Here is a 14,275-nt window from a genome sequence, read left to right as displayed (position 1 = left end):
TCAGACCTTAGCCATGGCTTTCTTGATAGCATCACGGACATCGTAAAGCATCTTAGCCACACTTAGAATTCCCACTGACTTAATGTTCAATGCCTGATGTATCTTCTTTGCATTATCAATGTAAAGCTCTCTATCCCAATAGCCACCTTGTTGAAACTCCTCAAGGCCAAGCTTTTCAATCCCGACGGCCACAACCCGCACATTGTTTGCCTCCAAAGTGGGGATAATTTTCTGCAGCTCCAGGGTGAAAGCAAGGGTTGGTGGTACAAGAAAAGGGCCAATTTTTTTTCTACCTTTTTGGTACTTTGGGGGGGAATTTGAGGGTAAAAGGTTTGTATTTAGGAACTATTTTTAAAATCTTCGAGAATCTTTTGTGCAATACCACCCCGTGAGAGTAGTGGTGTCATTAGTGGTGGTAGTGGTTTCAATTTTTTATTGTTTTTGCTCATTTCTGTTTGAACTAAGCAGGCGTCGTCTGGTCGCACCATCTCTCTCTCTCTCTCTCTCTCTCTCTGTCTCCCCCCGCATTCGATTGTAGCAGAGCTGCTCTGCTCTAGAGCAGTCGTCTAGCCATGAGGACCCCAAAGGCCAAGGGAGCTACTGCCAGCAGAGCGTCACCTTCAACATGCAAATCGAAAGCGAAGGCAAAGGAGGGCATGGTGCCTCCTGGCACAGGAAGGGTGCTTCCACCACACCCCCCAACAAACAAAGCCGGAGCACATAGCCAGTCCCAACACAAGGGCAAGTGCAAAACAGTGCAAGGTCGACTCCGAACGGACCTCACTCCTCTTCGACAACGATGAATCAAAATCTACCAGCAAGTCAAGACGTGGTACGCTATTCATTGGCATATGCATGTGCTAAGTAAATGGTGCATGTTTAATCCCTGCACTGACATTTGAAGTTAAATGAACAGTACTATATTTGGGAGCGTCACCTTCAACATGCAAACCGAAAGCGAAGGCAAAGGAGGGCATGGTGTCTCCTGGCAGTAGCAGAAAGAAGGGTGCTTCCACCACACCCCCCCAACAAACAAAGCCGGAGCACATAGCCAGTCCCAACACAAGGGCAAGTGCAAAACAGTGCAAGGTCGACTCCGAACGGACCTCACTCCTCTTCGACGTCAACGAATCAAAATCTACCAGCAAGTCAAGACGTGGTACGCTATTCATTGGCATATGCATGTGCTAAGTAAATGGTGCATGTTCACTCCCTGCACTGACATTTGAAGTTAAATGAACAGTACTATATTTGGTACTTTGCAGTAGCAAATTTGGTACTCTTTGAGTACCACAAATGGTTCTGTAGGGCATCACCTCACATTAGACATAATGTCGGGCACCACATTTAATCTATAGGAGTCAGCAATTCTCTGATTTGTTTTGAACACATTTTAGGTAAGAACAAAATGGAGGAGTACTCTCAACAAACCAGGTTCTGTTACACGGTAGAGGACCTGCATGAAGAGTACGGTCTCAGTCTTGAGGGCAAACTCTTCAAGGACTTGACTGATGAGGACATGCCACCCGACCAATGGTTAACTGTATTCAAGTTCGAGTACCAAAAGAACAGCAAGATCTATTTAAACCATTTGCAGCCACAACTGGTGGAAGACTGCAGACTTCTATTCTCCAGGGGCCCCCTTCATGTGGTGAATTGACCAACAAATTTGCTACGTGCTACGCTTTTGAGAAATGCCATGCAGCGAAAAAAGACCCAGCAGGGCATAAAGTAGCATGGGCCCGGTTTGGGGAAGGAGTGTTGCAGATGATATCATCTAGGAGTGGCGGGCTTGAGCGTAAAATTGAGGCATGGAGGAGGCAAAATGCTTCCTCTCTTGGCAGTGTCCTGCATTCAGATAAGAAGGCCCGGATGACTCAAAGTGGTAGTAATATCTGCACAGAACCAGATAATGCTTGCAGAGGGGTAATTGCTGACTACCTACCTGATTTAGAGGCATTGCTGCAAAGACTGGCAGACCCAGTGTCACATCTAGGATGGTCAAACCTCAGAAGCCTGAAGGCCTCTATTCAAGCAAACAAGGACCAGCTACTGGTATATGAAGGTAGAAAGGACGTGGTGAAGAGTTTGATGGAAGACATCGATACCCTGGAAGCACGCATTGTTCAGCTTCAGCAACAAATCCCTGTTCCGAATGAAGAGATCAGAGAGGTGGAGGCTGAGCTGGGAGCAAGTCGGCGCTTGTTGCGACAACACGGCGTTTTCGAAAATATCCAAAAGCTCCAAGCGGAGGTTGAACAGTAGGAGGTATTGTATTTCTGGCCTATTGCATTGTGTTTGACTGTTGATAGTGTTTAATTTGCACATGGTTTGGCAATTTGGCATGTTTCACTTCTTGATTGGTTTATCTGCTGACATTTTTGGTGGTTTTGGAACTTCTTGAACTGTTTTGGTACTTTCTTTACTTGTTTTGGTATTTTTTATAACACTTGGTGTTGTGCTGCTGCCTTTCTTGGTACTTAATGGTGCTTCTTTATTTCATTTGGTACTCTATTGAACTATTTTTGTGCTGTTTTGGTACTTTCAAGTTACTGAGTTTAGTCTAATAGGGTGCCTTTGGTTGTCTTGGATAATTGGTTGCACCCATGATTGGTACTTTTGGTGCTTTGCTGTTCATTTGAAACTCTTCTGACCTATTATGATACTGCTTTGGTACTTTCTAGCTACAAGTTTTAGAGTCTTTAAGGTATTGCAGTTACATCTTGGGTTCAATGTTGGCACTAACTTTGGTACTTTTTGTGCTTCTTTGCTTCATGTGGTACTCTTTTGAAGTGTTTTGGTACTGAAGTTGAGCTTTTATTTGGTCTTATATGGTAGTGCTAAATGTGTCTTGGGTGCTATCTAGGTATTATCTTTGGTATTTTTTGTTTTCTTTGATTCGTTTGGTACTTTTTGCACTATTTTGGTACTAGTTTGGAATTTCACTGTGACAAGTTTTTGGGTCTTTTGGGTATTTTTGGGAGTCTTGTGTGTTTTTGGTACTTAATTGTACCAAATTATTGCTGTTTACAACTGTTTTGGCATAATTTACATGTTTTCGTACTGTTTAGTTACCTTTTGGTACTTTTTTGAGACTGATTTGTTAACCTTTTGGTACCGTTTTCGTTTGTCATTGGTTTGTCTTGGTACTGTTTTGTTACCTATTTTGGTACTATTTTGCTACTTTTTGGTTTTGTTTTGGTACTGTTTTGTTTCCTATTTGGTGCTATTTTGCTACTGTTTGCTACTATTTTGGTACTGATTTGCTACCTTTTTAGCACTGTCTGTAACCTATTTGGTACTATTTTAGTAGTATTTGGTACTATTCTGCTACTATTTGATATTATTTTGGTACTGCTTTGCTACATTTTTGGTATTGTTTTGGTAGTTTCTGGTACTTCATGTACCAATTTTGTGTTGTTTAAAACTATTTTGGTACAATCCAACCTTTTTTAGTACTGTTCTGGTAGTTTTTGGTACTTCATGTACCAATTTAGTGTTGTTTAAAACTATTTTGGTACAATCCAACCCTTTTTAGTACTGTTTTTATTCTGCTTGGGTTTGGCTTGGGAGTTGTTGAAACTTCATTGTACCCATTTAGTGCTGTTTAGAACTGTTATGGTACAATTTACCTGTTTTGGTACCTATTCTGGTTCAGTTTTTGTACTGCTTGTGTACTTCCTTGCTAATTGTTTGTTTTGGTGGATAAGTAGATAGAGTATGTCTGTTTTGCAGATGGAGTATGTGAAGCTCCACAATGAATGCTTGGAGACCCAAGACCATCAAGAATTTGTACATAAGTTGTGTGCTGATGTGAAGAGGGGGATGAAATATACATTGACTCCAAGGCCTCATGTTGTGGACCCTACCAACACAATTCATGTGTTTGGTACTTGTGTTGCCTGTGGGGAGGCTTTGGAGGCTTCTTACGTGGTTGGTACCTTCATGCTTCCCTGCAGGCATCAGTACCATCCATTGTGTTTTGCAGCTGTGTTGAGAACAAGAGATATGTGCATGAAGGCACATTGCAACACCACAATCCCTTCGGAGGCAAAGGCCTGGGTGTCAGGGAGGTCATTATTGAAGAGTAAGTGGGGTGTTTGTGTTGGACACTGTATGTTTATATTGTTTGAACTGATGATCTAATCTTGTCTTTCATCTTTGTGCATATGTAGGTAGAGAATCTTTCGGTGCGGACACCCATGACACCACCCCAAAGGATAGGAAGGATCTCCCTGGTCACAGTAAGTCAGATGCCACTTACATGTTTAAAGAAGATCCTTACAAGTCAGTGCAGAAAATACTGCAAGACCTTGATGCCAACACAAGGGAAGGGAAAGGGGCTGAGCCTGCTGTAGACTCAAGCATGGGGGAAGATCGACTAAAAGCGGAAGTGCAGGAGAGAGACAAAGACGAAAAGGGACCGGAGGAGAAAGAACAGGGGGGAAGTGATCTGATTGAGGAGGTTGCTGAGCAAGAGACTGACCAAGGCGAGAAGAACAATGAAGAGATGCCGGCTGTTGAGGCGGTGACAGTTGAAGTTCTCTCAGAGGCAGAGGTTTTGGCTACGGCATCAACATCTGCAAAGGACAAGGCAGGTAGAAAGAGGAGGAAGAATGGAAATAGGGCAGCGGAAGCACAGGAGGCTGCAGGTGCAGAGGAGCCCAAAGACACTGAGGAGGCTAAAAGCAATGAGGAGGCCAGAGCGGCAGGGGAAGCTACTGAAAGTGCTGAGGAGGCTAAAGGTGCAGAGGGGGCTGAAGGTGTAGAGGAGGCTAAAAGCACGAAGGAGGCCAAAGAGGCGGGGGAAGCTACTGAAAGTGCAGAGCAGGTTAAAGGTGCAGAGGAGGGTGAAGGTGTAGAGTTGCCTAAAGGCATGGAGGATACAAAAGGTGTGGGGAAGGACAGAGCTACGGAGGAGACACCTGATGCAACGCCCTTAGAAACAGGTGATAGCAATGATTCAGCCACCCTCTTCGAGCTCTTCGCTATGAAATGTAGAAAGCGCCCCATTGGTGGTGGTCTCAAGCCGCAAGGCTACAAAAATTAGCTGATGTTACAGCATTTTGTACTTGCTTCTGGACTAATTTGAAATACCAGCCCATTTTGCTTTTGTCGATGCGTTTTGTGTCATGCCGCTCTACTCTTGAAAGGTGTCAATGTGTTTGTAAACTGTCATGTCCTACTGTCACTGTTTTGTAACCTTTTACTGGTGCCCAATGTCTAACTTTGCTTTTGCGAAAAGGCTATGTTCTTCTACTCATATAGTTTAGTGGTACTACAACAGGGGACCATTGGTGGCTACATGAACAACCACCGGATACATCAATGCCGATACATGTAATGGCAAGCAATAGGCGCCTTGTTGTTTTGGATGTCAATGGAGTGCTACTGAAGGATTATGTTGAAGCACCCAAGGATTTGTGGCAGCTCTTGTTCCCAGATGGAGTTAGGCCCCGAGGTGTGCAAGTGTCTCAATACAAATATTGTGTCGTCAGACCTGATGCGGAGGACTTCATCGTCAACTTGAGGAAGCGATGCGACGTGATGCTCTGGTCATGTAGCCAAAGGAAGAACCTGATGGCCATAATGAATGCTTGCTTCCCTTGGTTGATGAAGATGAAAGGCCTCTTTTTAGGTATTTATCCCTAAACTTTCACAACTGGTTTTATTGATTTTGATACTGTTTGGCTAGCTTTGCTACTGTTCTGTACACAATCTGGTACTATTTGGTAGTTTGGTACTTTTGGCACTGCTAACACAATTTGGTACTTTTTGGAACTTTGGTACTCTGGTGCTATGCTGCTTTGGACTATGTTTGTTCATGTGTACACAATTTGGCACTGTTTTGTACATAATTTGGTACTCTTTGGTTATCTTTGGTACTTTGGTACTCTGATGCTATGGTAGTTTGAAATTGTGTTTTTTATTTTGTACACAATTTGGTACTGTTTGGTGCTTTGATACTATGGTACTTGGTTCTGTGCTTGGTAACATTTGTGTACACCATTTTATAATGTTTGGTACTTTGGTTATTTGGTACTTTGGTACTGTGTTTGGTACTTTGGTTATTTGGTACTTTGGTACTGTGTTGTACCAAGTTTGGTACCTTTTCACTGTTATGTACTGTTTTGTTAGCTTTGGTACTCTTATTTGTGCTGCTATTCTAATTGCTTGGTTTACCTGTTTTACAGATATTTTTGACCAGTCTCATTGTGAGAGGTGGGCTACCAAACTCAGAGATGTGCCAGTCCTTGCGAAGGAGTTCGGTAACAAGCCTATTTTTCTGAAGCTCCTAAGAACAGTGTGGCGCAAGTATCCGCAATTCAATGAAACGAACACCCTCCTTGTGGACGACACGAGATACAAGTCCTTGAAGAATGATTACGACTCGTGCTGCTGCATCCGGTCATATGAGCCTAAGTATTATGACCCCGACAAGCCGAAGTATCTTATGGATGTCATTTTCCCGTGGATCTCCGAGTGGCTAGCTGATAAGTTCCTCACTGCTTACAGCCACCGGAATCCCTTGTTTGATGTTGAGGATGAAATTTCCTTGTTCGTTGTCAACTAATTTGTATCTATGGAGGGGTATTCGTACCGCTTTGACCCCCCTGATGTGTGAAAGATTCTGTATGCTTGTACATTGCCTTTGGCATTTAATGATAATTATCTTTTTGTACATGTACTTTTTTTGGCTACTGCTTTTGTACTTTTCTGTTACTACTTGGTGAAAACAAAAAGGAACAGTACCAAAATTTGGTACTGCAAAAACACAGCAGAGCTAAAAACAATAAAGCACAGTACCAAATTGATAACACAGCAATAGCATTAGACAGTACTGATCACAAGTAGGATTCTAATCAAGAGAATTAGACAGTACTGATCACAAGCAAGATTCTATTCAAGAGAATTACAACTGTTGCCAGTGGTTAGAATTGTAGTTGGGGTAAACACTGTATGGCTCCCGTCCTGGTCACTTCCGTCTTCATATGGCATACTGTTGTAGATATTTTCATATATCTTTGAGGATAGTTTAAAGTGGTGATGGAGGCCAGGGATAGCCTCCATGGGGAACCGTATGGCTCTAACAAGATGCGAGTAGATCATCACCGGTGGTGTCTTATCTAATAGGGTATAGGTATCAACTTTGCCCTCAACCTGGGCATAGTACAAGCCCTCAACTAGCAATCCACCTCTTACGATCTTGTTATGCCAAAGGTCCTTCAGTACTCTTGGTGCTACATAAACGGTTTTTGTGCACTTAAGAAGGTAGAAGTCCTCCTTCTCCTCGGCTGCGTTCACTGCAAAGTTATCCCCAAAATGGACAATAATTGGCTCAACACCTCAGGGTCTCCTTCATACATAGGCATGCTTAAATCCTCACTCACATGGGAGGAAAACAAATCATTGTAGTTCTCCTCATCATCGTCGTCCTCATCACTATTTGTAGGTTGTACTGACTCTATCAATGGCTCGATGGAGACATACTTCCATTCTTCAATGTGCTGTTTATTATTGCATCTCCTCCACACATGGATCACAGAAGCATGATAGTGTACGAAAACGCACATCACATGGATTGTGCGTTGAGTAGCCGTCAACACAATGGAATGAGCGAGAGCCTGCAATTGGTTTACAGTCCCACAATGGAAAACGCAGCACATCATTTGGTGAAACCAACCAGAACACCCTCCTTGTGCTGGCACTTCCACCTTCCGTTGTCGGTTGAAACCTTGCGTTCAAAAAATTGACCACATCAGTCGCACACTTCATGGGCCAGCCATCGGGTTTTAGCTCTTCGTGCGTCAGGGTTCTCTTGATAATAGCACCTGCACCATCATGCTCTCCTTTTCCATGCCCTGAAGCAAAGAAGTTATGCATCATAAGCAATCCTGTCAACTGATAATACCTGGCTACGAAATAGTGTGGTCTTCGTGCCTTGAACTGTGAAGCGGCACCATCTGACCATACCCAATGATAACGCAAACAGTGTCCTTGCTGTTTCATCCAGTTGTCATGCAGCATAAAACAATGCTGAACAAAGAGCGTGTCGTGGAGCTTATCATCTGATATGTAAAAATGCACAATCTTCTCAATAGCTCCTACTAAATTTCTGATATAAGAGATGTGTACCAGTATTGTTACCTGTGTTGACCACCAATGCATAGACTGGATCTCATTTTGCACTTTCAAGCTGTAATTCTCTGCAAAATCAACAACAGATACCACAACATCTCTGGGAAACTTAAGCAAGCAGTCTTTGAATTGTTGGGCCTGCCACCTAAACATAAAGTTGTGCTTAACGAAGCTTTTCAGATGATCTGAAAAGAGATGAATGAAAGTTGCACTTTTCATCCTTTCCACGACCAAGTCCTTTCGCTTCTTCTCTTTTCCATCACCATTAACTTGTCCAGTGCCCACATCCTGGAATATCTTAACAATCACCTCCTTGCTATCTGTTGCAATCTCGGCTGGGCAGAATGACAACTTTCGTACACCGCATTTGGGGCACTCTCCAAGCAAGCATCTCTTTGCATGATATTCACCCTCCTTAGGACGAGGGAACAATATAAAATCCAGCAAGTTACTTATGTGTTGAAAAACAGCCTGGTTTGCAGAACATTGGCCTGCCTCACTACGTGTACCACAAACGGAGCATGTACATGGATGTTCTTTGCCGTGATGGCCAGACTTGTTCTGGCGCATTTGATTGAAAGCATCCTTGAAGTATACCATCTGGATATGGTAAATACAGCAGCAAGTATAGCGCTCTTTCAATCTTCGGACAAAAAAAGGCTTGAGTGTCTCAAAGGACCTAAGTGACAACTTCACCGCACATGCTCTTGAATCTTTTGTAGAGCTTCACCTTTAAACAAAAAATGAACCACGTTAGAGCTCAGAATACTATCAAACAAGAGTAAAGCACCTAAGTTATTTATAGTACAAAATTTGGTACTGCAAACCACCAACTCATTCTAAAGTACCAAATTTGGAACTGTAGTGCCAGATAACAGACTATAGTGCCAAATTTGATGCAGAAAAGCACCATATTAGGCTCTATTTATTACCAGGCGGACCATAGTACCCAATTGGATACTTTTCTACATTAAGCATGGTACCAAATTGGATCATAGTAACAAATTGGGTGCTTTTGTGAATACAAAAAAGCACCAAATTTGGTTCTATGTACCAAGCTAGAACCATAGTACCCAATTTGGTACTGTTTTACATACTGCATATTACCAAAATGGATCCATAGTGGCAAATTGGGTACTTTTTTGGATACAGAAAAGCTTTAAAATTGGTACTATGCATCCAGTTTGGTACTTTTCTGTATTCACTAAAAGCACCCAATCTGTTTCCAAAACACAATTTGGTATAATACTACCAAGTGTGAGTGGTGCCCAAAAACACTAAATTGGATTTGTGGAACCCCTTAGGTACTATGCAGGCACACTTAAAGCACCCTGCATAGTACCAAAATTGATCCATAGTACCAAATTGGCTATTTCTCTGTATACTTCACAGTACCATAATTGGAAGCTTAGTACAAAATTGGATACTTTTTTGGATACAAAGAGCGCCATAATTGGTACTATGCATCTAGTTTGGTACTTTTCAGTATCCTCTAAAAGCACCAAATCTGTTTCCAAAAACCATTTTGGTATTATACTACCAAGTGTAAGTGGTGCCCAAAAAAACCAAATTGGAGCTGTGGAACACCTTAGGTACTAACCAGGCACACTTAAAGCACCCTGCATAGTACCGAACTTGATCCACAGTACCAAATTGGCTATTTCTCTGTATACTTTACAGTACCATAATTGGATGCCTAGTACAAAATTGGATACTTTTCTGGATATAAAACGCTCCAAAATTGGTACTATGCATCCATTTGGTACTTTGCAAGATACATTGAAAGCACCAAATCTGTCTCCAAAACCTAATTTGGTATTACACTACCAAGTGTGAGTACTTCTCAAAAGTGCCAAATTGAGACTGTGCTTCCTTACTCTTGGACATTGCAACCAAAAGTTGTACCGTGAATCCTGTTGGGTACAATGCAAAATTCAGAGACGTGCCAAATTTAATCCTATGGAGGTGGAATTGGTACCTACAATGATACTATTATGGAGCTGGGAATTCAAACAATGGTAAGTACTTGGATATGGGAATTAGTACCTACAATGATTGCAGTACCAAATTGGTACTTATGGCCTAGAGTGATTGCTGGTAAAAAACTACCAGTTTGGTACTGAACAGCCAAGCTTTCAGTGCTGCCCAAAGACTACAAATTTTGAACTATTCCAACAGAAATCAAGGCCACCATGGATTGCATTGTAGCAAAAACATATTACCTGAGAGTCATCTAGAAGATGAATTGGATGTTTGATGACACATTTTGCCTCGATCCTCTGCTTACAAATATCCTTTTTGTTTGGTGAAACTCTTGTCTCAGATTTCCAAAAAGCGGTCACCAAATCTCTAGTTTCACTTGTGATACTTGTATACAAAGGCAATTGTCTGTGACAAGCACTAAGTGGCAACACTTCATTCTCATCTTTCGTTTCCAGTCGACTGCGATGAACACCCAAGACAGCAGCAATTTTGGATTGGTTCACTGACATTGTTCTCTGATCACCATTGTTCAGTATCATCATCAAAGAGGCTCTCTTTACAAACAGCTCACTTGCAGAGTGAGGTAATTTCAATTGAGTCAATGTGTTGCGAACGTTGGAAAGAAGACTCGATTGCACATCCGAACTCCTCAACTTGGAAAACGGCTGATGATGCATGAGCTGCTCTAGAATTTCCTGTTGTTCTACTGTTGTTAGTCCTTGGGTCTGTCGACGCCAACATCTAGCCATGGCTTTGCATATATTGTTCCTTGACCTGGTTCTTGAAAGGCTACCTTCCCTAGCAGGATTGCGCTCCTTGCATCATTGCTCACGCTTCTTTTGCATCCAATAGCCCCGGAGAAATTCTTGGTTACCGACAGGTTTGTGAGCAGCTTGGGTTTCATTGATAGTATCCTCTGTAAATGCAGGTATCCCTGAGTCAAGGTTAGTGAAGGAATCACACTCAACCTCCAGCAAAGTCTCTGTAAATATGCTGATGACCTGAGCTGCCATGTTTATACAGAGAGAGAGAGGGCTATGGTGTTCCACAGGGGATAGAGGATGTGCAGCGAGAGGTCTGAGAGAGAGAGAGAGAGAGAGAGAGAGACAGAGAGACAGAGAGGGGAGGTCTGAGAGAGAGAGAGAGGGAGAGAGAGAAATCTGCTTCCTTGCATCTGCACCCACATCTCCACCCACGTCTATCTGTTATGGGACGTTTCAAAAAAAAGACTAAAGTATAACACCTCAGGGAATTTTCATAGCTTAATATTTCTCCTTTATTTCCTTTTTGCCCTCTTTTTCTTTACTCTCGTTCTACCAAGCCTAGGTGGTGTCAAGGACAACCAATTTTGTACCACCATCCCTTGCTTTCGCCCTCCAAGGCATTGGCTCTGCATAGCTTGCACCCAAATCTCCAAAGAATGTGGATAATAGCAGTCTGATTCTCCCAAAAAGAGCCCACTTTCACAAACTTAGCTTCTGAAGCACCCTGCACCTTTTCTAGCTCAATGTCTTTTATAGCATCGGCACCAGTAGTTGAACCCTTTTGGGAAGCCATATCTGTGAGAGAGAGAGAGGGTGTGTGAGATGGAAAAGGGCGCGTTGAGAAGAAGAGGCGAGCAACAAATGCAGCAACTAGTAGAGGTACTAAGTTTGAACTCCCTCCTGACTTGAAATCTTATGGCATCAAACCTTCCAGTAGCATCAGTTGAAAAAAAAATCCAAAGCATTCTGATTATATCGATTCTGAGCAAGCACAGAAATCATGGCATTTCAAGACACGATATCTCAAAAGGGCATTCTTTCAAAGCCAATCCTTACATCATACATACTCTCACATTTCCATACATGTTGAGAAGGGTGTTCCCTACTACAAGGTCTACCATAAGCATAAAACTCCATAGCTCACACCACACTTATGTACAGAGGCTTTGAGACCTGGCTCAGTCTCGGCTCGTCTTATATTGAACCTCATTTACAATATGAACATATGTACTTAGGCATCATATAATGACTCAAGTCATGGCACTTAATCCCATGCATCTGGATTTGCATTTGATGGCCTCATATGCATGGTTTCACACCATAGACGTGCCATGGCATGACATCCACCCCCTCTAAACCTGCACATCCTCTGGTATGTGCCAAATCATCATCAAGATCCACATATATCTGGATGTCGTCTTCATCTTCTACATTACCAGGAAGATCATCTTCTTCCTCTTCAACCATATCCATGCTATCACTGTCAAGCCTCTCATCCTGAGTCTCCTGTGAATCAAAAGGATCGCTGTCATGCCTTCTTTTAAACATCTTGATCCTTTTTCCTGCTACAAGATTCTTTATCTCTATTCCATCAAGCTCACACAGGGTATACGTGGTATTTCCATGCACATGCTTGACAATGTATGGGCCAAACCATCTTTTTGCAAACTTCCTTTGCACAGTAAACTAGTTGTCAAGACTACTATCATACATTAGGACCCAATCACCTTCTTCAATAGGTTTTGGCTGGAGTCTGTGTCTTCTATCAAATCTTTCTTTATTTTTCAACCTTGCATCTTTCAAACGAGCTTTAGCAAGCTCTACATCTTCAGGCCTCCTCTCCAGCTGTCTTATTCGCAATGCAAGGAGGTCTTCTCTATTCAATTCTTCCACCCAGGGTAATACATTCCAAGTTGGAACTACTTCTTCAACTGGCATTACTGGCTTCTGACCATACATTAATTCTGCAGGCATGTATCTTGTCAGTGAGCTATGAGTTGTACGGTCAGCCCACAAGGCATATGGTAGCAGCCTTGGCCACTCTCGCATTCTTCCTCTGCATGCCTTAGCCAAAGCTTTAATGATTGGAGGATGTCCTCGCTCACTTTTACCATTGCCCTCAGGGTTGTAAGCACATGTTAGGGCCAATTTGATGCCAATTCTAGAGAAGAATTCCCTTGCTTCTTCAACATCTAGCTCACCTCTGTCAGTTGTTATTTTCCCAACATAACCATACCGGCAAATCACATCTTCCAAGAGAAATTTGCATACTGTTTCCGTACTCTTTGTTCTAAGAGCACGCCCTTCCACCTGATTTGTCAAATCTTCTCTTGCAAGTGCTATGTACCACATCTGCCAAATTCACAAAGGCATTGTGACTAGATCCACTACCCATTTGTAATGCATGGCAGGTGGGTAGGTTGGTTGCAAGCCATCACGATGTCGCACATTTGAGTACATTTGACATACCATACATGTTTCCACATATTGGGAAATATCCTTGTACATTCCTTTCCACCAATATCTTTCCTTTATTTTGGTAAAGGTGGCCCACACACTTCGATGTCTAGCCTAGAGACTCTCATGGAATTCTTTCATGAGCTTCTCTTGAGTCTCTTTATCACATATGACTCTCTGTGGCATAGCATTCCTCTACTTAGGATGCTTCCACAGGTAGCCATCCTTTAGAAAATACCCATATGCTTTTCTGCGGATCCTCTTAAATTCTGAGTCAGACCAATTTTCCTGTCTTGACAAAGTACTCAAGTATTGACCAGTAAGCAACCAATCTCCTTCATACATTTCCTCAGTAAAAGACTCAAGTGCATTTGATAAGCAAGTATGGTGCCCTTTTGCATATGCAGTAGTATAGAACTTTATACCTACATCATCAATGTCACTAATCATCCCTTCTTCATCTTCATACCTGGCTCTTGATAGCATATCTGCAACTAGATTATCTTTTCCTGCAATATGCTCAAACTCAGGATTTAGTGACTTGATATAGGCAATCCACCTAAGCATAGCGATATCTGGAGTGGTGCAGCTTGCAATCATCCCAAGGAGTGGCAAGCAATTAGTTTCCACAAGTACAGATGCCCCAATAAGATATTCTTTTTCACATTTTAGAGCAGTGACTATTCCCCATAACTCCCTCTTGATCTGCGGATATTTTCGCTGACAAATGCTTAATACCTTTGCTTCAAATCTGATTACATACCTGCGATCATCCTCATCATCTTGCCCTACTGCCCATCCTATCCCAGTAGGACTAGTATCAACTGTAACAATCACAGGCCTGCCACACTCATAATCTGCCTTCCTTAGAGTAGGTGATGATTGAAGCAGATATTTCAGCTTCCGCATAGCTTTAGTATGTGCTGCACTCC

At 42.4% G+C, this 14,275-nt stretch overlaps 1 protein-coding gene across 1 annotated transcript; it reads right to left on the bottom strand.

The window, feature by feature from the left end:
- On the bottom strand, positions 1-11,679 carry LOC147638460 (uncharacterized). The gene is made up of 2 exons (XM_086798778.1): positions 11,505-11,679; positions 1-245 (listed from the first exon to the last, which is right to left on the bottom strand). Exons 1-2 carry the CDS (start codon positions 11,677-11,679, stop codon positions 1-3), a joined length of 420 nt encoding a protein of 139 aa, XP_086654904.1.
- Between the last annotated feature and the right edge of the window lie 2,596 nt (positions 11,680-14,275).

Source organism: Cibotium barometz, chromosome 5, assembly GCF_041138505.1.
Source record: "Cibotium barometz isolate CiBa-2024 chromosome 5, ASM4113850v1, whole genome shotgun sequence".
Taxonomy (NCBI): domain Eukaryota; kingdom Viridiplantae; phylum Streptophyta; class Polypodiopsida; order Cyatheales; family Cibotiaceae; genus Cibotium; species Cibotium barometz.
The sequence above is the reverse complement of the archived record's forward strand: the minus strand, read 5'-3'. Positions and strand labels throughout refer to the sequence as shown.